Raw genomic sequence first — 25,777 nt, 5'->3', positions numbered from 1 at the left:
GGCGCTCAGAGAGAGAGAGCGCGGCGAGAGGGAGCGAAAGTGCCGCGAGAGCGGATGAAAAGTGCGGCAAGAGCGAAAGTGAATCGGCGGAGCGGGGATGATTCGAAATTCGCCCGCTTGGTGGGTACTGATTTTCAGGTTCTCCTGGCCATTCGCCCAGTGCGGACGTGTTTTTCTCGCTTTCCTTCGCTTTTCACGCGCTTTCTGCGGCCGAAAACTGCAGAACGGAAAAAACCAAAAAATAGCAAATAGAAATAAACGGAAGGGAACCTGAGGCCAATACAAATCCAAGCCAATTAATCCATAAATATGGAAATCAATTGTTTAACCACCTAAGCGAAAAATAGTGAAATTAGTTAAACACTCTAAAAGTGCATTTATGTCATAAATAACCATGCAAAATATATATGTGTAGCTCTACAAATAAATCCGACTTGAAAAGGAAAGCTTGTTGTAACCTTACGCTAATGAGCAACCCGCCAAGATTAAATCGATACAAAATTTAAAAATAAATCAATCAATCTCCGCAATTTTCACAACCAAGCACTGCCAATGTGAACCCATCTATTTAAAAAAAAGTAACCCGCCTGAAGATAACGATACCCGAAAACAACCGTTAATGAGCATTTAAGAGGTCAGAACCGTATTTTCAACTCTAGCTATAACAGTTACTAGCGGTAACTGGGTCAGTAGGCAGAGCCCAAGTAACGCCCCCCTCGAGGGCTTCCTCATCCACCTTCTGCATCCTTCTTGGCCCCCATTCATCCAGTGTGGTAAGTATCCTACGCTTGGCACCCCTTGTTGTTGGATCTAGGTTTTCTCCCAATCCTTGAGGCTTATCTGCCGAAGTCTTCGGCTTAAAAGGATTTAAAAAGCCAATTTAAATGTTGATCACAGGGAAGAGGGGGGAGGTACTATGGGAAAATAGTTTGCGGGCTCTGATTAGCTTTTGTTGGACCAGGCTGTACTGTAATTGCCAAGAAAAAAGCGGGTCAGTAGGTCCCCAGAGTGGACCAGCTGCATGTTGGACTGCTTAAGGGGTTATTTTATGTTAACATTGCCAAATATGTGTAGGGAACGACATAGAGTTTAATAAAAGGGTCAAGTATTTAAATTAAATTGCTATCAAAAAGGGGATCTGATTTGGTTCAGAAATCGATGATTTTCTAAAATAATGATGTGACGAAGTTTATTATTAAAACAAATTCATATATTACCTAAAGAGTCTTAGCTTCTTACAACAAAAATAAAAAGTAATGAAATACGGAATTCTTTAGCCTCCAATGCTGTTTACCTTGTGGGAAACAAAATTAACGCCCTTTCCACGAACGGAAATGATTGATCTATACCTCAACAACGCTATCTTCAAATATTGATCAACAAATAGAGAACACCCAACCTATCGAGCCAAATAGAAGCAAGCGGACAACTTCGCAAGTGACTCAGGGATTATTCCGGACAATCGAAAGCCATTAAATTAGCCACTATGCCAACCTCCGATATTATATAGCCTTCTGTTTAACTACTCTTGCCGGCCAACTAAGCAAACAAGTCACTGCCAATGTTGAATTGCTACCGAGGGGCAAACCAAACATGTGAGCTAATGACCATTTGCTGGGCCTTTTTCTATATCCCCACCTGTCTGGCGTTTACACAAAATTTTACATAATAGCGAATACAACGACAACAAGCGAGGAATGTTCAATAGATTACAAACAAAGGGAATCGAAGGGCAAAGGAAAGCCCAGAGAACATTGTCGTTAAATGAAAGACCAAAATGTTGTCACATAATCGATTAATACATTCACGGCCTGTAACCCACATCAAGTTTGTTACTATCTCTTTCTTGGCATATCGATATCCCAACCTTCGCGGGAATCGATTGAAAAGCGAGACCTTCAACATGCTGGCTACTAATCCCATTCATTTAAGATGTAAACCCCCTTAAGCCAAAGAACCCGTCTTATAATTAGCACGAGTACGTGGCTCTCGGATGTCTATGGATACTAATGAATATCCGGCTAAAACTGAGCTCAGGAATGAGTACAATTACACGCGGGCAGGTATATCAAGTGACTTCGTGTGTCCTTATGTGCATCCCGCTGATGGCTAATGGATATGGAAATACCAGGGAGCAGAGACGGAAAAGTAGAAAACACCGTTCTTGACATATACCTGCTTTGGCTGGTCTTTTTATGGCGGATTAATAACACTTTTGCTGTTACCAGCATGCTGGATTAACCATTAACATCTCACCATGTGTTAGAGGAAATCTAATTAGGTGTTGGTTCAACTAATACTTCAGAAACTAGAACTTGTTTCGAAACTTTTCTAACGAAAACATGAAAATCTGCACAAGTTGTTGACCACAAAACAAGGTCAAATTGATTAATCTACCCAATGTTCTTGTTTGATGTTTTCCATTAAAAAAGTTTGCATAAGTGCATAATACATTCAGTATTCAAAACAAGAGAAAAACAAGTAACAAAGATTAGATTTAAAAACATAAGTATTCGTTTATGACAAAATTTCTACATAATCATTATTATTCAACCTGACTTGAGAAAGCACTCGACTGTACTGTACTTTACCATATGCCAATGCAATTTACATTTGTTTGCTGCCGACATAAATATGTAAATAAGGTTCGATTGAATTGCCGTATGTCACCGAGGATTTTCAAGCATGTCGAACCAAATAATATTTGCATTTCTCTTTTAGGCCACCTGTCCTCCCCATTGAAACTCAATCAATTTGAACAGTTTCAATAAATGGAGCCAGGGGCGAATGGCGAATTTATAGATTGGCAGTGTTGGGAAGGGCCATAAAACGCACTCATCAATTGAGCGACAGAATACTTCAGTAGCTTGCATCCATCTTTCCAGTCAACTCAGTTCTTGTGGAAAAGTCCTTGGCTAAAGTCCTATATTTAGCCAGTATCGGGCCTACTCGAGAACTGTGTGCGTGAGTAGGTTTCATATATGCATATCTGCGGAAGATTGCGTGCTATAATTTTACTTTTAGATACAACCTTGTCTCGGTATTTATAATCTTGTACCTTGCTTAAAAGTTTATCTCCTCTCTTAAATTACAAGGTGGCACTACTTTTTGATATCCATTAAAATCGTTTATAAGTAAATGGTAATGCAACTTTACTCAACTAATTTGGTATATGCGTGTCGCAAATAAAATAATTAAATTTAAAACTTATACTTTAATTGCAAACCTACATTTTTACGTTCTCCCAAGAACAAAGGTCAGATTCATCTAAAAAAATTTGCTTGAAGTGTGCTGAAACATGCAGCCTGACCAAGTTTCCGCTCGTCTGTTGACATCCATTTCGCAACACTTTTATCGCGACCTCGCCCCCAAGTCTCCCCTTTTGAAAACCTCCTCTCGTATGACACTATTTAACCACATAAGCAGGGAACAAAAATCAATACGGACAACAACAACAGCCACATTTCGCTGATTTTTGCACACACGGCAAAATTGGAAATTTCATTTACACTTGACACGAGTCTCTTCTTCCTCTCCTACGCTATTTTTCCCACCAGCACCACCCACTATTTCCCTCTTTCATGTCATTTTTCTTTTATATGCAGAATGCACGTGTTTGGTAACAAAATGGTAACAGTTTTGTATCCGTTAGGAAGGATAAAAATGTCACACTTTTATCAAGGAAAGATTTAATAAATGTGTGCGAAAACGATTTGCAGACACTGTCAATTCTGTTATTTTGTTTGATAAATCAAGTAATTCGTACTTTTACCTAGAAATGCATTTCGTTTAACCTTTTAAAAACCTTTTAAAATCGCTGTATATAAACCTTGACATTACGGTAATGGAATTTAATATCAACCTGTCATCCCTCAAAAGCAATTGAATTGCATTCTGGCAAAAACCAAAACAAATTCGCACTTTTCTGTTCAGTAGTTTACGCTCCGTGCCGCCACTGGAAAGCCTTTACACATTAACTTGATTCAGTGCGTCGAAAGTGAATTTGCACAGAATTAAATTGACATGACCAAGTTCCCGGCCCCCCGATTTTCCACCCCACCGCTGCATCAGGCTTTCGGTCCTAGCCCGCCATCGTCAAACATGCAACGTGCTCATAATAAGATAATAACAAGAAAAGCCGCAAATGCAAACGTGTTAAGCAGTCCGGAGAGGAATCAAATCGGGCCGAAAGAGAGTGCACTCTTTGGCCGGAAAGTGCAGCGAAAAGAGAGACTTGGAGAGGAAAATCGTGAGAGTGAAAATTCCGAAGATGCAGCGGGAAAACCTCGGGCACAGAGCTCTCAACTTCTCGAAAACCAGCCGGCCGGATTAGTCTGCCGCGCGACTCATACGGTAACGGATATCCCAAAAATTCCGGAAAAATATTCCAGAGAATTTAAATACACAAAAATACATTCCTGAAAATCTATACATATCACAAGTACTGCCAGAAAGTTAATTTTCAGTAATAAACTAAAGGTTTCCCATTAATACCCCATCGTTTCGGTTGTTGTTTCGATTTTCGGTGTCAATAACCCTTTCCCGCTGTGCGTCTAAATTTGTCTTTGTTTACCACACCCAGCCACCAGAAAAAGACGAAAACAAAGCCATTTGACAGGATTTTCGGGTGTACTTTCCAGGGGGAATCAAAGCTGAAGTCAAGGATTCAGGATGCCACAGCAGGCGCAGCTGAAACACATCCACGGACATGGCCGATTGCCCAGAGTTATAGCCACTGATAGTACCAGGTAAATGGGATTTTCGGCGGAATCATTAGCAATTGAGTAAATACTCAATTGCGGACAATGGCGGACAACAGGGCGTATGAATGCGAGGCCACAAACAAAGACCTTTGTTAATGGTTGCTATGATGCAGTGAAGCCAGGATAATTTGATTTCGGGAAGAGAAGATCAAGAAATGTACTATACTTTTCATATTTTGCAAACACTAACAATGTTTTAGTATTCCAAATAACCTTTTAAAGTTTATATCCGTATTTCAATGGTGCTATAAAAATTAAAGCTGCAAATGGAGATATCACAAATGCAATCACTAGCCACTTTAACGATCCGATTGTAATAGCTAGGAAGATCAACTTAAACACGGTATTACTGCCCCCAATTAAGTGACAATGGAGGGTGGTTAGCCCCATCAGCAATTTCAATTCTGTAGACAATTTCCATACACGCACATCTCAGAGCTATAGATAGAATCCACTATCTAAATATGCAGTCTCTATAAAGTCGTTGTGCTTAAATCGTTTAAAAAAGAGTCCGTTAGCTGATATGTACCTACATAGAAATATTCGCATTCAAAATGAATGAGGAGCTTTATCCATATATGCACAACGTTTTTGTTTTGCATGCCTGATTTCAAACGGAAAACAAGATAGAACGCTATAGTCGAGTTCCCCGACTATCAGATACCCGTTACTTCTAGCTTTTATAGATCCTGAGATCGAGGCGTTCATACGGACACACAGGCGGACATCAAGAGAATATATACTCGTACCTTATATGGTCGGAAAAGCTTCCTTCTACCTGTTACATCATATTCAACGAATCTAGTATTCCCTTTTTAATTAGCTTATAAATAGCTTAAATATTGTCCGTTAATTATACAATTGATAGCTCCACTAATTGAAAAACGAACTAATCCGTTGGTTCCAGTTCTTCAGTGTTTGCTTTAGCATTATTATCGTAGAAGTGAGAACGATATCTCAGAGCAAAGGTATCTGACTGATATAGATACTTTCTATTCTGCTTGTTGCGGTTTGTTGATGATGACTTGTGTTGTCTGTCTGTCTTTTTCTAGAGACTGGGTCAACAACATGTCAAGTGCAAGGAGCGGGGTGGAATAGCAAATTGAAGAGGTGCGGGTGGCAGAAAAGGAGGAGGCCATAAATGCGGATGATGCTGCCCCATTGTGTGGTGCCAGTGTATTTTCTTTGTCAGTTGTGATAAGCGAGGCAGGCGTTCGATAAGCAACCAATATACACACAACAAACAACAAAGAGAAGTTGAGAGTTTAGAAGAGAATTCAAACTCCAGGAGTTGCGACTCTTCGACTGACTCTTTGGCATTTCCATTTCCCGCTCAGGATTCTCTGTTTTGCTTGCCTCTTTCCCGCTTCATTGGGGTACATTGCTCCCATTCACCCCCCAGGCCCCAATTTTCCGCACCATCCGGACCCTTTTTTAGCCCAGCCCCTCCCCCTGTTATGTGTGTCACTTCCGCATGCAGCGGATGTCTCTCAAAATGGCACACGCCAAGTTGCCTCGGGTCCCAAATCGCACCTCTGCCCCGCCCCTTTTGGTTTGCGCCTTTATCCAGCATTTAACATTTTCCCAACTAATTGCGAATTTCTTTGGCAAATATCACTACTTGTATTTGTGAAAACCATCTTGCGCACAGCGAGAAAAACTTTTTTAATTATGGAATGCATACAAATTGAATTGGTTTGCATTACATTATAATTCTGCTTAAAGAATTAAGTTCAAGTGCCACAAGTACAAGCAGTAACTTATATATTATATATTATATCTTATATATTATCTTTCTTTGGAATACTTGTTTTGACCATATTTCATTTGACTTTTTCCGCCTGTGCATTAATCCAATTATTGTTTGACTGCAATATCTCACTTTGCAGTGAGATTTATTCAACACCTCCAGCTTGTCCATAGATGGCAAAAAATGCTGAATCAAGTGGCCCAGAATGACATCAGACTGAATCAGAATGGCAAACTGAGGCCAAAGCATTTTCACACGACCCATGGTCATCTGAGAACCCTATTCTTTGTTCTAATTGGTGGGGTAGTAAAAAAGCGTCTATGATGCCACCAAATTTGGGAATGGCCAAGTGGGAATGGACAATATTTCAGGCAGAAGGAATTTATAACTCTGTTGGCCTTGATTTGTTGACGGCTTTTGGGGTTGAAGAATGAGCTCATGAAGGTCATGGTAGAAAATAGGGAGAAGGGAAATTTAAGCATTGAAATTCCAGCCGAATTAAAGGGATTTCGGCAAAGAAAATAGAGCTGGGCATAAAACTTCTTTGCAACAGCCAGGGAAATCAAACCAAAATCAAAAATAAATTTGTTTTGCTGCCATAAACTCCTCTAATGAACAAAGCAAACATAGCTGCAGAAACTAAACAAACTAAATGTGTTAAATTAAAATTGTTTTCAAGAGAGCGATATATAACAGCAATACCCATAAAAATCTAGCCAGAAAGGTGTCAACAAAAAAATTTTGCCGAATCATAAAACCATCAAGTAAATAAGACCCGGCCATATATGTCTATATATGACAAGAATATTGACTGGCGATAAGGTGTTTTGCCAATTAAAGTGGCTTTTCAAGTGGTTAAAGTGACGCGAGGACTGGCTTTCGATGAAAATCTAAGTTTATCAACCAGAGTTACGTTTACTAAACCATTTAGTTGTCAGGGTGGCTCGAGTGGATTGCGATAAGACGGAACCCTGAAAAATAGGACCACATCTTGCCCATGACGTTCCATTGACGATGATTAATTCGCCTTTTTCAAGTGCACCATAATCAATGAGATAAGACGAAAGCGTGTACCCAAAGCTGACGTCAAAGTAAAAGAGATCAAAGCAATCGTGATGTCTGATCTGAATTTAAGCTGATCTCATCGGACTTATGGTATTTTTGGCCTTGTCAACCGACGTAAACTCGATTAACACACCTCTGATTCTGGATTCATTCAAAGTTAGGTGGAGTTATCGCTAATTGTTATTAATTATGCCTAAGGCGGGAAAATAGATTTATTAACAATGAAATCCGAATCGAATCGGCCAGACTCAGTTTCAGTCAACTGAATTCGGAGGAATTCGCATTGAAAACTTAACACTCGAGCAAACAAAAAATAAATTAATTATTCTGGATTTGTTTTCGTCTTTGCGGCACTTATATTGACTGACAAAGATGGGTGATTCACAAAAGATAATATCAAATTTAAAAATAAAAATACTAAAAACCCCCATTATCAGAAACACCTCTCCTCCCATATCGCCCCATCTCATTCTACTCAGGCTGTCCGTGAAACCTGAACCGTTTGCCTTTTACCGGTTCTAACCGGTACGATTCGCCTTGCATCGCAGTTGTTACCACAATCCACAATCCACTACCAACAAACCAGTCAACGTCAACACCGAAGCCGCATCCACAGCAAGTCACTGCAAAATGAATTAAAATTATTTCTAGTTTTGCTGCCTGGCAAGACGTCTTAATAACGTTTGGGGTTATTTTTCTTCGTATTTTTCGAGATTTGTTTTGATTTCGAGCTTTGTCCAAAACAGTTTACTTTGCTTGGTCACCGAATAAATTTGAATACCAAATTCGGAGAGTCAACACGGAGAATCAAGTTGTGGAGGTGTGTCTCGTCTTCCAACGCCAAACAAACAGATTTGATTAAGGGAATGTAATTTTTTCTCATTTCTAAGATCACTTTGAACACTAAAAATATCTATCCAAAACATTCATAAGTTCCATTTCATTTTAAGCTTTAAATATTATAAAAAAACGTTTATTATAAAAATACTATATAAGTTGGGGATTATGAAATGAGTGCTGTATGGTATCTTAAACCAAAGACACTAGAATAATTAGAATAATTATTCTAGTGTCTTTGCTTAAACATATATAAACATTCAGAAAAATAATTTGTTATTTTAAAAGCTAAAGCATAAAGGCATAAAAAAAGTGGCCCGACAGCTTTTCAAATATATCTCAAGCGGAATTACTTCCTACTATTGGTTCTCCACAAAATATTTGGGTTTGTTGGCATTCAGTGGCCCACATTCATTTTTTTCAAGGGCTCCACCGATATAAGGTATTTCTGCTGTTTGTTTTTGTCATCGAGAAAAGCCACAACAAAACTTATAAAATTATACACATAATAAAAATACATACATATATCACTCACACAGGCGGAGACGAAAAATGTGTTTGGATATTCATTAGATGACAAAACAGAAACTGAGTATCTATAAAAAATCACGCAGTGAACACTTGTTGATATTAGTAGTATTAGTAGTGCCAAAAAAGTACTATATAGCATACTATTCAACTTTGCCGACCAGCAGTATTAACCGGATTTGCCAATATACGAGTATGTGCTATTTAGCCCGATCTTGTAACGGACCATTAAAATGCACTTTCCGCTAAGTAAACAGTTTTTCGCCTGCCCCTTTGATAACAGACCCGGCGATAAGGAAGCCCATTTAAAGGCGAAACTATCGACAAAGTTAAGTAGGCGAAATTGGTGTTTAAAAACACATTTTGTGGGGGGGGCTCCACAAGTGTCTCTCTATCGCTATCTCTCTCCGTATAATTCCCGACTGCGACGCCGGCAGAATCGGCATAATCGGCAGCAGAGGGTTAAGCGACTGCCGCTTCAGTTTAAAGATCGGCAAAGTTAGTTAGTCTGCAATCGCCGGGACTCGCAGTCGAGTCGTCGGATCGCGTTTTCAACAAATTCAGAATTCCACCGATCCGAAAATCCGAACGATTAAAATCCAATAATAAAACGGAACAACACGTTCGCTGTTTATTGTGTCCCATTGCTTGTACGCTATCAGTTCGCTTTTTCGGCTGATAATCGCGAGGTGCGTGTGTGAAATTTTCGTACAAACAGGAAAAAAAAAGCTCCAGTTTTCCGATCGCTATTTGGAGGCGATAAGGTGATGGCCGAAAAGAATGAGTACATAGAATTGTAAGTAGACGGTCTGATTCATCATCGTTGATTACTGAAAAAAGTGTCACAGAAGAAATGCAGCCAAAAGTCCAAAGTTCCACTCGCATTTTTCAGCCTGGCTTATCACCCGGGTTTCGATTAAGCTGTACAAGTTGGCACTGTTGTGGGTTTATCTTCTCTGCCCAAGGGGACCGAAAAGGGAGTAAGGTCGACAGATTAAAGAACCTCACCCTTGGAACATGTGTATTCAAAAAGTAGTAGAAACGAAACAATGAAAACTATTTCAGTTCGATTTTGCACCTCTGCCTTTCTGTTTTTGTCTTTAAAATCTTAATTTAATTTAGATTTAATCAAGCGTGTCATAATAGAGACTGCAGCAGGCTACAAATCAAAATATTTGTACTTAATATAATAGTCAAACATTCGGCAATTTGGCAATTCTTCAGCTACAAATTATTTTCGCCAGTTCCACAGTACTTCGCTAATAAATTTATTAAAGAAATAAATAACAGCACCACCATGTCAACCAGATAAGCCTTCTCGTCTACGAGAATTTCGGGTTCTGGCTGCAAACCGTTCCGCTTATTTGATTTAACGCCGAAAGACCGCCTAATTAAACAAAGTCAAGTGCAAATTGTCTGGCAATTCGTGGTGTTGTTGACACAGAATACAACATCGGCTATTAAGTTAATATCGGACTCCAAATAATTGTTTGTTGTTGTGACTCAGGTGCTGATAAGCCCATCAAAAGGCATGAAATCGCGAGGACAGAGGGGTATGCCATGTTCAGTAAGCCCTGGCTAGACCCAGTTTAGACCGGCAATTGGCAGACAGGCAGGGATGTCCGTCCTCTTGGCTGTCACTTCGTGTTGTCTATACATTCAAGTACCATATAGATTACATTTTACTGGCTGATAAGAAAACGAGCGGCGACAGCGACGCAAGATGATAGGCTATATAGGAATAAACCTTTATGCAATGCAAATTTTCCATCATAATCTTGGAAATAACTGAAATTACCCGGTTCGTGCAAACAACGAAGAAATGTCTTTGGCTTGATACATATTAAAAAAATATTGTATAAATTTCGTTTCACACATTTTATAAATAGTTTGTTCCCATACGTATATTAAGTTTTTAATTAATGGCTGCTCTTGGAAATTGTTAGCTATGGCTCTGTAATTTTCAACCATTCAAAAAACTGACTAGGTCTATAAATCTTACACTTTATCATCTTTTGCAAAAAGGTTTATAATAACTAATGGCATTCACGTATTTGAATATACGTGTAATCTAGTTCAGATTCTGTATTTCGCACCTTAGAAGTAAGAAAAATATTTTTTTGATTGACCACGACGTCAATCAATCACAATGCAATATTCAAATTCCTTATTAAATGTCAATTCCACTAAAAAGCTAACTAAATACAAGTGCAAACATGCCATAACAATAACTATTAGGGCGTTTATTTCCAATAAATATTGGCTAAATGATCGAACATACTCGTAATATTTATACGTTTGTTTGAAAATTCAAGCACTTTTATTTATGAAAGCAATGCAATAGAGCGCAACGGAAAATATATTAAAAGTGAAAACAACTCACTGTTTAAAGTCCATTTAAATTCAAAATTTGCATGAAATTAAAACCCATCAGCAGACGAGCAATTCAACAACTGGGAATTGCAGTTAAAAATTCTCGAGCTGTATGTGGCAATTTTTCTATGAGAGTCACGGCAACTGTGGCAATGAGTATGTTAATGACGAAGTGAAATGATTGACATATAGACATTATTTGTCTATATTATAAACCAAAAAATGATGCACGTGCCTAATTTCCTGAAAGCCATGTTTAAAACTTTAATCAAAAATACTTTCCTTCAAATTCTACCGAACTGCAGAACTAGGAAGCATCCTTTTTTACCATTTATAAATTTAAAATTAAAATCTAAAATTTAGTAAGCAATAGGGTATACCCTCTTCTCCATTTATGGCACTCTCGATTTCCCTTAATTTATGTCAATTTTTCTACGTACGATCGGTTGAAAGAGCGGCTGGTGTGGAGGTATCTGATTCTATGGCAAACGCGCATTTCAATTAGGCGATTGACAACGCATTTTGAATTGCAACTAAGGCGCGAGTTTATATTTTCTAGGCCTGCCACTGAAACTGAGGTTGATTTAGCTGAGGTAGTCGTAATGGAGCTCCAGACTAGCGATAAGAAACTGATGCAAAAGTAGAATAAGGGCTTACTCAATACGTTTTATAAGAGCACACGGGCATTGTACATGTTTTTCGTGACCCTTTTCAGTTCTTAATTATCTCGAAAAAGATATTAATTTCTGTTCGTCTTTTCAGACCTTGGACCATGAACTCCTCCAGCGGCGATGACGAGGCGCCAAAGGATCCGCGCACTGGCGGCGAGGATTTTACGCAACAATTTACAGAGAATGATTTCGAGGGTGAGTCGAGCTCCACTTCTTAAAGTCCCCTTTTTAATTGCTGATAAGAAGAACCTGAATATAACAGTTCAGGCCACGAATGTACCAAAATTATAGCCGACTTGTAAAACCAGCCAAGTGACAAGTCGGTAGACAAACAAGAAATTTGCGTCGTGTTAATTGCAGGTTGACAACTTTAGACGCGTAACCAAAACTAATGCCAATATGGACTACAAATTCTTCATAGAAATCAAAAATCTGAGAAACTAGATTTAACTAGAAAATTAAATTGTGTATGAGGGTCACACAAATTAGTTGTGCATTTAAAAAATGAATTTAAGTCTCATCTTACATATCTTCCGGTTGTGGTCTTTTATGTGCTTACATCACTGAAAATAACATCTTTACGCTTAATAAATGTACATTTCAAAGGCAAAACAACATTTACGAATAATTTATTGTATACTGTATAATAAAAGTGCATTTAACAACCAACTTTTCTGTCCCTAATTGCAACGCCCACAATTTCAATGCTTATGAGACCTAATCGCGTGACTTGGCGAAAGTGGAAACAAATTAGAAGATGTGCTCTGTATAATTAATTTAAATTTATGAAAAACTACCAATGCAAGTACTTGGCAGATGATATCACAATTAGTCAACTGACAGAGCGCAAGTTCAACAAAGGCTTTGAAAATTGAGACGGGGACTTGCTTTAAAGCGGACATCAAAATTCAGGGAAATAGTAATTAACATAAATTTATTTGTAGTCACTAAGAAAACAACGAACAGAGCCGGGAATTTGATTAAGACGGTGCTGAATCTAAGATTAAATTGGATTTGGGTTCGTAGATGATTCAACGTTGCGTATACGTGATTGTCTGATGGCAGACAAAAGCTATAGACGAATCTTATCACTGGGGCAAACTAAAATTAAAGTGAACTCTGAGCTGCTGATTGTTAGATTGAAAACGATGTCGGGCCAAAATACGTTTCAATACTTATAATAAAATTGAGTGTGTTTCCGAACGTTTAGATGTTTCAAACACAAAACAAGGTACATTTACTGTTTGTCTTACTGAAATTAGATTGCAGCGTCCTTAAGAACAGAAAAGCACTTTAAATTTAATTGAAAACGCGAAGGAAGGCGATGTGAATTACAGCAGCACATCCAATTATGTAACTCAATTGCAATTAATCAACAACGACGCACTCAATTCGGACCTACACTTCGGACCCCCTTCCCCCATCCGAATACCGCCGAATTCTTACCAGCATTTCTTCTGCAGGACACCGCGCCCACACCGTCTATGTGGGCGTCCATGTGCCAGGAGGACGACGCCACTCGCAGCGCCGGCGCAAGCACCACCACAGTGGCCCTGGAGGGGGCGGCGGTGGCGGCTCCATCGGCGGAGGCGGCTCCATCGGCGGATCCGGAAGTGTGGGCGGTGGTGCGGGCAAGGACAACGTCAGCGAGAAGCAACAGGAAGTGGAGCGACCAGGTGCGTCAGGTGTCTCGCCCTATTGCAGCCTCGGGTTTCCTTGTGCAGATCTAATTGCAATGTGGAGCTTGTCCGGAATGGAATGCCAGTGTTTACTGTGGATCCAGTCAGTTTCGGTGGGGCCGAGAATGGTGGCAAATTGCAGGAACCTAAAGTGCGAGGGGAAAACCCTGAAATAACAGTCCTCTTCTGAGACATTTCGCTCGTAAGATGGCTAATCAAAACGACAGATGATTGGCTTACAACTTGCCGCCAACAAGAAGTTTTGATTGTAATGGGGTGACATTGAATTAGGATAATCGAATTACATTCAGCCGGCTAAAAGGAAGGGAAGGGAATCTTCTTGAACTTGGTCTTAAGTTGGGTTTATTTACTGCAAACTAATCAGACCCAACAGTACCCAAGCAATCACAATGCTTAAGTTTATTGGATTAAGTTCTAAAGTTATATATTAATGCGCCTATTTCCACCATTATTCTCCCACTTGTGTTACTGCTTTTCATACAAGCTTCCATAACCTATTCCATCCACTCAAACTCAGTTGTTTCTTAAACATGTATACTACATATGCTTTATTGTAAGCAAATGTATGGATGTTTAGGAAGCAACTGAGCTTGGGTTGTTTTCACATTTGCTTTACTGTAACCCAATGTTTTCTCATTTACACAGATACACTACAGTAGTAGTATAGAAGACTATAGTAGTAGTAACCAACATTATCCATCCTCATCCAACTAATTATTTAGACATTTTAAGTTCTATACGTTATTTACCCAATTAAGTTCGTATTAAATTCCTGCTTTAGTGCCTTGTGGGCAGTTAAATTCATTCCAAAACGCCTATACTTACCGTAAACATCCTTAGTCGCACACAACAATATCACGCAATTCCAACATAAACAGCAAGTAGCCCAAACAGGACTAAGCAGGATATATGGTGGACAACGGTCAGGGACGAATTCCCAGCACAGATCAGGGCCAAATTATTTTCGCCAATTAACTTTAGCACGCATTCGCCAAAATCCCCAGGATGCGGTGCAATCATTGTTATGAACGGGGTGGCAGTGGCAGGAAGATGTTGCGACTAAGTCATAAATGTTGATTAAGATCATGAAGTTTTGCACAGGAAGAAAATACTGCACATGGCTTAAATGTTGTAAATGCTTATTTAATTTTATACTTTCGTCCTTTTTTTAAGTTGATATCTGTATTTAACTTTTTTTTTTGTGTTGCGAGTTACCTATGTATTTATTACCGATGTGTAGAGCGGCTTTTCTCATACCGTATCCTTGAATTATAGTGACTCCGCCGGCCCAGCGAGTTCAATTCATACTCGGCGAAGACGTGGACGATGGCACACATGTATCGCATCCCCTGTTTTCGGAAATGGGGATGCTGGTGAAGGAGGGCGACGAGATCGAGTGGAAGGAGACAGCGCGGTGGATCAAGTTCGAGGAGGATGTGGAGGAGGGCGGCAATCGATGGTCGAAGCCCCACGTGGCCACCCTCTCCCTGCACTCCCTGTTCGAGCTGCGTCGCCTGCTGGTCAATGGCAGCGTGATGCTGGACATGGAGGCCCAAAACCTGGAGGTGATGGCCGACCTGGTCTGCGATCACATGGTCAGTGCGGGTGCCTTGCCGCCCGGGGTCAAGGACAAGGTCAAGGACGCGCTCCTGCGACGCCATCGGCATCAGCACGAGTATGCCAAAAAGACGCGACTGCCAATTATTCGATCCCTGGCCGATATGCGCAATCACTCGTCATCAAAAAGTGAGTATGGGCTGTTCACGATCGCTGGGTAACTCTAAGCTCATCTCGTTCGTTTGGTGTGAATCTATGATCCATCTGCGAGCTCAACGCCATCACCCAGATCAGACCTCATTTAGGATCATTTTGTGAAGTGTGTCTAAAACTCTCATCCGATCCGAACCAATACTAACTACTCAGACCTGGGCAAGAGCACTCCACTGCACTCACTGCATGGCTCAGCAGCTGGCCTGGATCTGCCCGGAACCAGACCGGACCAGACACCCCTCTATGTGTCGAGTAAGGATCAGCGTGGTTGTTATCTCGCTGTTCCCACAGGTATAGCCAATATAGCCTAGAACTAGAGAACCCCGTCACCAGTCTAGCTTATGCAATCTCTGTACGGCTGAGAGGCCAAGCCGAAATGATTTTTAGTTGCCTTGCACCTAACAAAAAGCACCCAGATACAATTCGATCAAAAGTAGGAGCTAACTAAAATCAAATTTTGGATAATTTGGAACTTAGAAACACTCGTAGAAGCGATAATCGAAACCCTAATGACGGGATTACACCTCACATTTTGACTTCAGATGGTAAATATTCGGCTGAAATCAGAAGCCCCAAAGCGTAATAAAGAAACTCTTCTTGAAGAAGCACATTTGCCACTCCAAATCACTCATAAATCACTCATATTCATTGGCTGGTAGTCGCTATAGAATCATGAAATAAACTCGCGTTATTCGTTTACCCAATAAGCTGACACTTCAACGCATCTGGGGGCCATCGGGGTCACCACCTGGTTCCATGCAGGGGCGTCACCCCAACATCAGGCCCAGAATCAAGCTCAGAATCAAGGACGACCGCAGTCACAGACAATGCCAAGTAATAGCCCATCAATGGTTTTCACTGTACTTGCCGTACCTATCAAGAGCACGCTGTGTTTTTCGATGATTATCTCTTGCCATTGACTCTTCTATTTTCTCTACTCCTTGAACTTTTTATCTACTCACTATATATGCAACTATAACCTTCAAAAGTTCGTTAGCCCTTATATTACTATGATGATATACCCAACTTGTTGTGCTGTCTATCCAAATTTAACAATCTACATTTATATTTAAGCAAACAGTTTAAGCAGCAAATCCTCTACTTTCTTCTCAAAATCTTCGTTATATCTATAATTCTCCATTGATTTGTTTCCCATTCGCAAAAGTACCTTTTCATTTCGCATTTTGAAAGCAAACTATACCCCATTTCTATAACAACCTAAGCTAAAAATACTTTTATACACTGGGTAAAATCTTTACTTACCAATACTTTAAAACCACACTGGAACGAACAAATTGAAAAGGCATCAAACTGTTGGGATCCATTTTATTATAGAAATATAGGTATTTATACGGCCTGAGAAGTATAAATGAACCAGACCAGTTCGAGATACCTTGAGAATGGCCTCATCCTAATGATAACGTGAAAACCCCCACATTTTGCAGTTGAAGAGCACTCGGGCAGCATTTTGGGCGCCACAACGCCAATTTCCCTAACGGCCAGCGAACCGGGACCGCCCGGATCAAATGGAAATTCAAGCCTGAGCACCGCTGCCGGCGCCATGGGGCGTTTTCTAACGGTGCCCAGCGGAAAACCCAGCAACAGAACGCTCGGTAAAGAACATCCCACATCCAGAATCCATTAGCAAGCAAACCAAATGAAGAAGTGATTGTTTTGTTACAGTTTGCCGTTTGATTTTTCGTGTCTGTTAATTGTTTGATAATTCTGGAACAAATAGATCGAATATTTGTTTTGTAGTTCGCAACTTTGTAAATAAGATTGGTTCAGCGAAGGATATGCGAAGGTGTCGAAATTTGCATGGAGATGGTATTGCGCGGAATTGGAAAAGCGAAAATGGTTCTCTTAGAACGATATACTCGTAATCAAAAGGATACTCGTATGCACGCTTATCACATCTTGACATACTTTCCCAAAGATACTCGTATACTTTCCATTATACTTTGCATGCTTCATTATCTGTATCTGAACTCAATCTGAAGTCTCTTTCAGCACTCTTAGCCGAATCCGAATTTAATGCAATATCTCTTCTTGCACTTCTTTTTCGTATGTTTTTATGTTGTTCCGTTGTAACGTGTTGACCTACATGTTGTTGTTGTTATTATTATTACTGTAATACCTATCAACGCACGTATCCCAATAAAAAATATATATGCAACCACGTAAACACGATAATAAACACCAATGAAAACCCGCACCCCGTGTCCCGAACGAAAACCCGCGACTAATGCAGAGAAAAAATCTAATTCTAAACACTCGCGGCCCGCACAAAACCTGCCATCGATCACAGAGGACATGGTCAAGAGTCCCAGTAACCAGTCGATGGCCAGGCCGGGAAGCGGAACGGAGCTCAGCGAGCAGCAGCACAAGGGCAACACCCACTTCATGCGGAAGATCCCGCCGGGCGCGGAGGCCAGCAACATCCTCGTGGGCGAGGTGGACTTCCTGGAGCGCACCCTGTCCTGCTTCATCCGCCTGAGCCAGGCGGTGGTCCTGGGCGATCTCACCGAGGTGCCAGTGCCCACAAGGTAGGTTCAATTCTCCGACTTTAATCGTTGGTAGAATGCGTCAATTTAAGCAGTCCATGTTTAAAATATTTAGCAATAATCATCCTTAGGTATAAACAACGAATAATATTGATGATAACAAACTTCCAGTGAATTCTACATTTCCCAAAATTGATAATGATTTTACGATTGCTATAAATACCTTAAAACAGAAATATAAACTTGATAATTGATCAGTTATCACACATTTTATGTCACTGCCATCTAATCAATATTGATCAATTAATCAATTAAATAGTGATTATTATCGGTTGTATAACAGATGTTAATGCCTTCTGCTCCTCCACAGATTCGTCTTCATCCTGCTCGGCCCGCCAGGCAGTCAGAGCAACTTCCACGAGATCGGCCGGGCAATGGCCACCCTGATGTCCGACGAGATCTTCCACGAGGTGGCCTACCGAGCCCGCAAGAGGGATCATCTGCTGTCCGGAGTGGATGAGTTCCTCGATGCGGTCACCGTACTGCCGCCAGGAGAATGGGATCCCACCATACGGATTGAGCCACCAGCGGCGATTCCTTCGCAGGAAGTGAGAAAGCGTCCCCCAGAGTTGCCCAAGGAGGAGGTGGACGAGGAGGAGGAAGAGGCACGTCTCCGCGAGGAGAACGGCCTGTCCAGGACGGGTAGGCTCTTCGGAGGCCTCATCAACGACATCAAGAGGAAGGCGCCCTGGTACCTAAGCGATTACAAGGACGCCCTATCCATGCAGTGCGTGGCATCGTGGATCTTCCTGTACTTCGCCTGCCTGTCGCCGATCATCACCTTCGGAGGTCTCCTGGCGGAGGCCACTGGCAAGCACATGGCTGCGATGGAGTCCCTGGTCTCTGGGTTCGTTTGTGGCATGGGCTATGGCTTCTTTTCGGGTCAGCCGCTGACAATTCTCGGGTCCACCGGTCCAGTCCTGGTCTTTGAGTCAATTATCTACGAGTTCTGTCAGAGGATGGGCTGGGAATATATGACTTTCCGGTTCTGGATCGGCATGTGGGTCGCCGGCATTTGCATCGTCCTGACCGCGATTGACGCCAGTGCCCTCGTCTGTTACATCACCCGGTTCACCGAGGAGAACTTCGCCACCCTGATCGCGTTCATCTTCATCTACAAGGCCATAGAGAACGTGGTTGTCATCGGAAAGAATTTCCCGGTCAATCAGGGCATATACGACTGCGTCTGTACACCGCCAATCGGGAGCAACGCCAGTGTGGTCGATTATGCCAAGTACAATTGGGATTCTTGTGAGGTAGGGTATCTTCAAATATGTGAATACAGGCCTTGGACTTCAGTAATAAAATTCTTATTTTCCAGTCCTACAATGGCACCTTGGTTGGTGGAGACTGCGGAACCCCGCCCACCGAAAACGTTTTCCTCATGTCGGTGGTCCTCTGCGCCGGCACCTTCCTCATCTCCACCGTGCTGAAGGAGTTCAAGAACGCCCTATTCTTCCCCTCGATCGTCCGTCAGTACATCAGCGATTTCTCCGTGCTGATCGCGATTTTCGCCATGAGTTTCTTCGACTATTCGCTGGGAGTTCCCACCCAGAAACTGGAGGTGCCCAACGAGCTGAAGCCCACGCTGAGCACCAGGGGCTGGCTTATCCCGCCGTTCTCCGAGAAGAACCCCTGGTGGTCGCCGATCATTGCCGTATTCCCCGCCCTGCTCGGAACCATCCTGATCTTCATGGACCAACAGATCACGGCCGTTATCGTGAACCGCAAGGAGAACAAACTGAAGAAGGGCTGTGGCTACCATCTGGATCTGTTCATTCTCTCCATTCTGATTGCCATTTGCAGCATGATGGGTCTGCCCTGGTGAGTCTCTTCTCCATGTTCTATACTGCCCAGTCAATCGTAGAATACATCCCTATAATGCCACTGCTTTTGGAATCCACAGGTTCGTGGCCGCCACCGTGCTGAGCATCAACCACGTGAACTCGCTGAAACTGGAGTCGGAGTGCTCGGCCCCTGGTGAGAAACCACAGTTCCTGGGAGTGCGCGAGCAGCGGGTGACCCACATCCTGATCTTCCTGACCATCGGTGGCTCCGTGCTGCTGACCCCGCTGCTCGGCAACATTCCCATGCCGGTCCTGTTCGGCGTGTTTCTGTATATGGGCGTGGCCTCACTCAAGGGCTTACAGTTCTTCGATCGCATACTGATTATGTTCATGCCGGCGAAGTACCAGCCAGACTATATGTTCCTGCGCCAGGTGAGTCGACAGAAAGGATCAAAACCACATACTTTTTGGTTATTTTATGTATACATTTATTGCATAAGTCATATTTAGTTTCTTGTTAAGTGTGTACAATATACAATGTACAATGTTGTAGGTAAAATATCAGTTGGCTATTTATCAAAAATAACGGGTAATAGGGCCGTTGTATTTTCCAGTTTTGTATCTTCTAATTATTCACCGATTCCGCCCACTTAACAGATTCCACCATTAACTCATGAAGGAAATCCATGACAGCAGATTCGCTATTTGGTAGTCCACGTCCCTCCATGTCTTTAAATTTCTTTAACAAATAATTTACTATAAATTTATACTCCGGTGACTCTGCAATTGCATCGATAAATTGCGTATCGATGGTGCTGGAAATGTTATCCAATAAAAATGTTTCTGTAGAGGTACTTTCAGTAGTATTTTCCTTGTCAACCTGTTCCATTATATTTGCATACGTATTTATAATCTCAAAAAAAGATTTCTCGAAGTCAGTCGAAAGCTTTGTGTCTTTTATATCAGGTTCAGTTTCCTTTTCATTTTGTATAAATACTTCATGTTCACTTAGCAGGCGTAGTACAAACGTTTTCCAATCAAAATTCACAGGATCAGCGATCCCACTTAGGAATTGTGTGGTTAAATTAACATTTGGTGTATTTAGAATAGCGCCATTATTGGAACGGACAGTCTGTTCGGTTACAACAGCTTGGGTGTCTGTATTACTCATATTTTCTTCCTTCGTTCTGTTATCAGAAGTCTGCGATCCTTGGGTTTGAACATTTGATTTCCATGTCAGTTGATTTTCCAATCTTGCGCTTAAGGTTTCAAGAAATGTGTTTTGCTGTTTTTCCAATTGCTTCATTCGCTGTTCAAAACTCCACACTTTTTCTTTCAAAATGTCACCAAATGACTTCAGCAGATTCTCCAAATTAGTAGGTTCATTTGGTGGGCAGTAGGAAACCTAAATTAAATGCATTGGACTTCGGTCAACTAAAACTAACTCCTGCTATTCACTTACACGTAAAGTGGACCCCTCGGTACTTTGTAAAACCATCCCGAGTAGAACAAAAATCAGGATTTGTTGCATTTCTCCCCCAAGCCAGAAGTTTCGCCCAACAGAAGTAAAGTCAGACTGAAGACTATTTTTGCATTTAGCTGCACCGTTCTGAGAACAGCCTTTATCAAATTAAAAAGGAAAAACTCATCCACCGGATGCACTGATTAACGCATTCCGCGTTACAAAAAGATCATTTTCGCTGTTACAGCCTTACCATTAAGCTTACATAAAATGATATATATTTCTGAAGATATTAAATATATGAGAGTATGAATACTTATGCCTTTCCACAAAGTATTATCTTTTTTGAGCTCAAAGTACTAACCAATGTAAGCATAAGGAATAAAGATGAATAGTTTCAGTTGGTAATGAAGGAATGAAAAGCATTCTTTTGACTTAGAATTTTTGTAATTAGATAACCCCTAATAACTTTACAACTGTGGTTTACATTACAGGTGCCCATTAAACGCGTCCACCTGTTCACCATGATCCAGCTGGCCTGCCTCATAATTCTCTGGCTGATCAAGTCCTTCACGCAGACCTCCATTCTGTTTCCCCTGATGCTGGTGGTGATGATAGGCATACGAAAGGCCCTGGACCTGGTGTTCACCCGGCGCGAGCTGAAGATCCTGGACGACATAATGCCGGAGATGACGAAGCGGGCGGCGGCAGATGATCTGCATAAACTGGACGCTGAGGTGGGCTTATTGGCGCGCATTTTCCCCTGGGGAAAAGGCAGCCGGGGCAGGGTGGTGACCAAGCCGCCGGGCCTTGATGATGGAATCGTTGGGTCTGGCGGTGCCGTTGGCGCTGGACTCATCAGTTGCACCACCTCAAATGCAAATGAGAAGGAGTTTGAGGCACAGAGCAGTCTGCTCAAGAAGTAGATGGCACTGAACACCTTCCAACCACACACGCACACACCTAGCCAAGCACACCAACCATAACCACAGCCACAACCACAAACACACCCACACCAACGCCGCCGGCCAAACAAGAGAAAAAAGAAGTCCCACGGACCAGTGCTGCCCATTTCATTTGCGTTTGCAGTGCTGCCCAGTCCACGGCACAAAACCAACGATAAACTCAATTATTTATAGATTTTTGGATTAATTTGCATTTTGTCGGCCTTGATACACTTTATTGAACTAGTTATCTATCCATACGTATGCATTATTCCCTGTTATATACGTTTTTATCATGTCTCTAACAGTATTTTGTAAATGTTTTTCCCCCTACCCATTTTAAGTTAATAATATGGCATGCAGCTACTTTGCATTTTGTTTTTATATGTACGATATTTTTTAAAAAAACATGATTTAACTTCCTTTTGATTCTATGCTAAAAAATCGCTTTTAAGCCACCTGTAAATGCCAAACTTACAAAAAAAAAAAAAAAAATTTGTGGTTTTTCGTAGTGCAAACGTGTTATCTATCCGAACCTACTCTAAAACTACTCTTATACTATATATACACAAATATGATATTTATAAATGTAAATGAAATTCTAGCGTAAGTCATAATTAGTCAATCGTTTACGCCGTACAACAAGTACCTAAATGTATTAAATGGAACCTGTTATGTTATTTTATAGTCATCGGGTCGAGAGTTCCAGTAACTAACCAGCGACATAGGCCCACGCGTAATTGTAGCGAAAATTGATGTTAAAATCCAAAATTCAACACACACAGAAACTAAACCTATGAAAATAAAACAAAAATTTGGCATATATGCAAAATTGAACACACTCCACCGAATTGGCTTTGACACCAGATCACTGATTTAGACCTAGAACCTCACGCTTTTACTCAGAGATCTCTTTCTACTTCGCCTTTCACTTGTGCAACCTTAGACCAGATTTGCTATACTTTCCCTCCTATCCACCCTTTGCTCGCTTCCCGAGAGATCTTTTTGGCCCCAAAACTATGCAAATATGCCAATTTTATATTGAAGGACAATCATCACCAGCACCCCCCGGGATCTGGTGCGGGGGCCAACTACAATGCCGATAAGTCGGGTCCCACCACCATCCACATTCCGCTTTCCGGAAACAAGCCCGGCACCAATGGACCCACAGTGAACATTCCCCAGGAGGCTGTCAATCGCACCACAGTCTGGCAGCAGATCAACAAGGATGGCAACGGGATCTCGGAGCAACTGATCATACCCGTCACCCTTAAAGTCCGCCAGATCAATGGCAACCAGTAAGTGTTTCCATTGGGGTCCTGTCCAGAATCAGGTCCAATCAGATCCCACACTTTTCCCCTCATGAGCTGCTAGTTCTTTTGCTCGCTCTCTTGTAAATAAACAATTTATCTCGCTTTTCCCACACCCAATTATAAAGCTAGAACTGGAGCTCAATCTTGGAGCTTAAAAAAAACGAGATATTTAGAGGGTTACAAAATTATAGCTGGGCATTAAGAAATATAATATTTGATGGGTATACCTTAAACGCATAAACTTCACACACTTAAATATTTCTATTAAAATTCTTTTAAGTGGTAAAAAATCCCACTTAAAAAAGCCTTGAAGTTAGTTAAAAACAAAATACCTAATCAGATAACATTAAACTATCCAAAAATCTTTCATAGCTGGTAACAGCATTTTTCCTTATAATTTAAACATGTAACATTTTAATTTTATTTTTTGTAATGAGCAAAACAATATGGCAGATTTTGGGCGAATTTTCTTGGGAGAATATCGACTATTAAATCATTCATGCTCGTCTTCGCATTCCCCCTGTGCCTCCCCCTCTCTGCAGTGCCCCCTCAAGCGCCACCCTCTCGCCACGCCTTTCGCCCATGCATGAGGCGGATGAGTACAGTGAAGCTCCGACCAACAGTCCGGGGCATCCGGCGGGCAATCAGCAGCAGCCACAACAGATCAACAGTTGCAAGGAGGCTGCCAAACTGGAGGGATCCTGCGCAAACAACAGTCAGATCAGTCCGGCCAACATAACACCCGTCTAGAGATCCCGAGAACATGGATTTTAGAGCGAACAAAGCACAAAGAACCCACAAACCAAACACTTCTATGTAGTTCAAGTTGGTCATCCACAGCCGTATCATAATCTCTATTTACTATTTACATTTATCGCAGTAGTTTTCCCAGGGTCGATTTTTGGTAATGATTTTTAGCTGTGCCAGTATGGGGTGATTTTTTGATTTGGGGCTCAGGTACAAGATATACAAGTATTAACTATATGGTAAAAAATACGATATTCCGTAGACGAGAAAAGCATTCGAAATATACACTTTTGAAACGAGTTTTATAGAGTCAATTCCACAGATCAGGATGTGAAGAAGCCAAAGCCACAGAACAAACACCAAATAGTAAACCATCGGTGGTCCGATGTTTGTCCAATTTTCCAATTTTGGGGATTACACTTTGACTTGGTTAGCTAATGCGAATTGTGCGTTACACGGGGTTTATTTATCGAACTGTGATCTGAAGGGTATATCTTGGGGTTGGGTTATTTAAGGTGTGTATCATTTAGTCTAGCCAAGACAAAGCTGTAAACAATTGTACTATATTTTATGGCTCACATTAAGTTAAACACACAGACACTCGCATCCTATCTGAAACACCAAAAAAAATATACATATAATACATATAGACAGCTATAAATATTGAATAAAAGTGGCGAACCATTAACTAGCCACACGCAAACGGCTTAAACAAAAATGTATCTTTCATTTCGTTACTTTTGGTATGCATCATTCGTTTTCAGTGTATTTTGTGCATAGTTGTGAGTCTTGAGTGTGGCACCTCTGCTCCCAAAATCTATATCTCTGATCACTCATTTCTAGCACATGATCGAGTTCTGCTTGTCTTCCATTAAATCAGAATTTCATACTGATCATAAATACTGAGAATCAGAGTTTGTGGACTATCGTCTTTACTTCTGAAGATCTTGTAAATTCACAAACAGAGTTACAGCTTCAATAAAAACAAACGAAATTTTTGAATATTTCTGATCATCTTCAAACTCTCGTTCCATCAGACCATCAAAGCTCCATTAGCATCGTGTTTGATGTCTGTATGTGCACACTCAATTCTATATAGTAAATGTGTACGTAAATAGATGAACCAAACCTAGATTATACCTGGTACTCCCACCCGTAGAACACGGATATTAATTTCGAATTTCGTTATTGCAGAACCGAAAATTTAATACGTCGAAGCAATTGTGGCGTGGATATCTTACACCAACAGAAACATCCGTTTGAGTCAATGATTTAACTTCATTTTATCGTATATCTGTGTACCTGTAAATCAATTACGTGTCTATAATCAGTCCTAATACTTATGATGTATACATATGTATGTACCACCACCTACCGTCCCTTTTGCGCATATATACCCCAAAGTGCAATTTGGCACAAACTATGTAATTGTCTGGCTACATATCATGCGAATACCGGAAGCCAATCGTATACAATCCACAGTAAAGGAATTTGTTAAAAATA

At 41.1% G+C, this 25,777-nt stretch overlaps 1 protein-coding gene across 20 annotated transcripts; it reads left to right on the top strand.

Annotated features, from left to right (window-relative positions):
• The first annotated feature begins 128 nt into the window (after nt 1-128).
• Nucleotides 129-25,777, top strand: LOC6542564 (sodium bicarbonate cotransporter 3). 20 transcript variants are annotated; one of them, XM_026978342.1, is made up of 13 exons: nt 4,311-4,441; nt 4,641-4,748; nt 12,079-12,182; nt 13,451-13,663; nt 14,963-15,433; nt 16,903-17,070; nt 17,766-18,003; nt 18,332-19,277; nt 19,343-19,845; nt 19,928-20,240; nt 21,765-22,007; nt 23,262-23,512; nt 24,070-24,919. In XM_026978342.1, exons 2-13 carry the CDS (start codon nt 4,672-4,674, stop codon nt 24,275-24,277), a joined length of 3,735 nt encoding a protein of 1,244 aa, XP_026834143.1. In that variant the 5' UTR covers nt 4,311-4,441; nt 4,641-4,671; the 3' UTR covers nt 24,278-24,919. The 20 variants fall into 20 exon arrangements, with proteins under 20 accessions (XP_026834147.1, XP_026834153.1, XP_026834152.1 ...); XM_026978341.1 differs by having other exon boundaries at nt 4,311-4,547; XM_026978343.1 differs by having other exon boundaries at nt 4,333-4,353.

This window comes from Drosophila erecta, unplaced genomic scaffold (genome assembly GCF_003286155.1).
Source record: "Drosophila erecta strain 14021-0224.00,06,07 unplaced genomic scaffold, DereRS2 tig00000055-arrow-pilon, whole genome shotgun sequence".
Classification (NCBI taxonomy): Eukaryota; Metazoa; Arthropoda; class Insecta; order Diptera; family Drosophilidae; genus Drosophila; species Drosophila erecta.
The sequence above is the reverse complement of the archived record's forward strand: the minus strand, read 5'-3'. Positions and strand labels throughout refer to the sequence as shown.

Excerpts from the sequence above, each read along its gene's own strand:
- LOC6542564 (XM_026978342.1), top strand. The coding sequence starts at position 4,672 with ATGCCACAGCAGGCGCAGCTGAAACACATCCACGGACATGGCCGATTG. Across the intron at positions 18,004-18,331 it reads GAGGTGCCAGTGCCCACAAG|ATTCGTCTTCATCCTGCTCG; the intron begins GTAGGTTCAATT and ends GCTCCTCCACAG. Across the intron at positions 22,008-23,261 it reads TGCATAAACTGGACGCTGAG|GACAATCATCACCAGCACCC; the intron begins GTGGGCTTATTG and ends TTTATATTGAAG.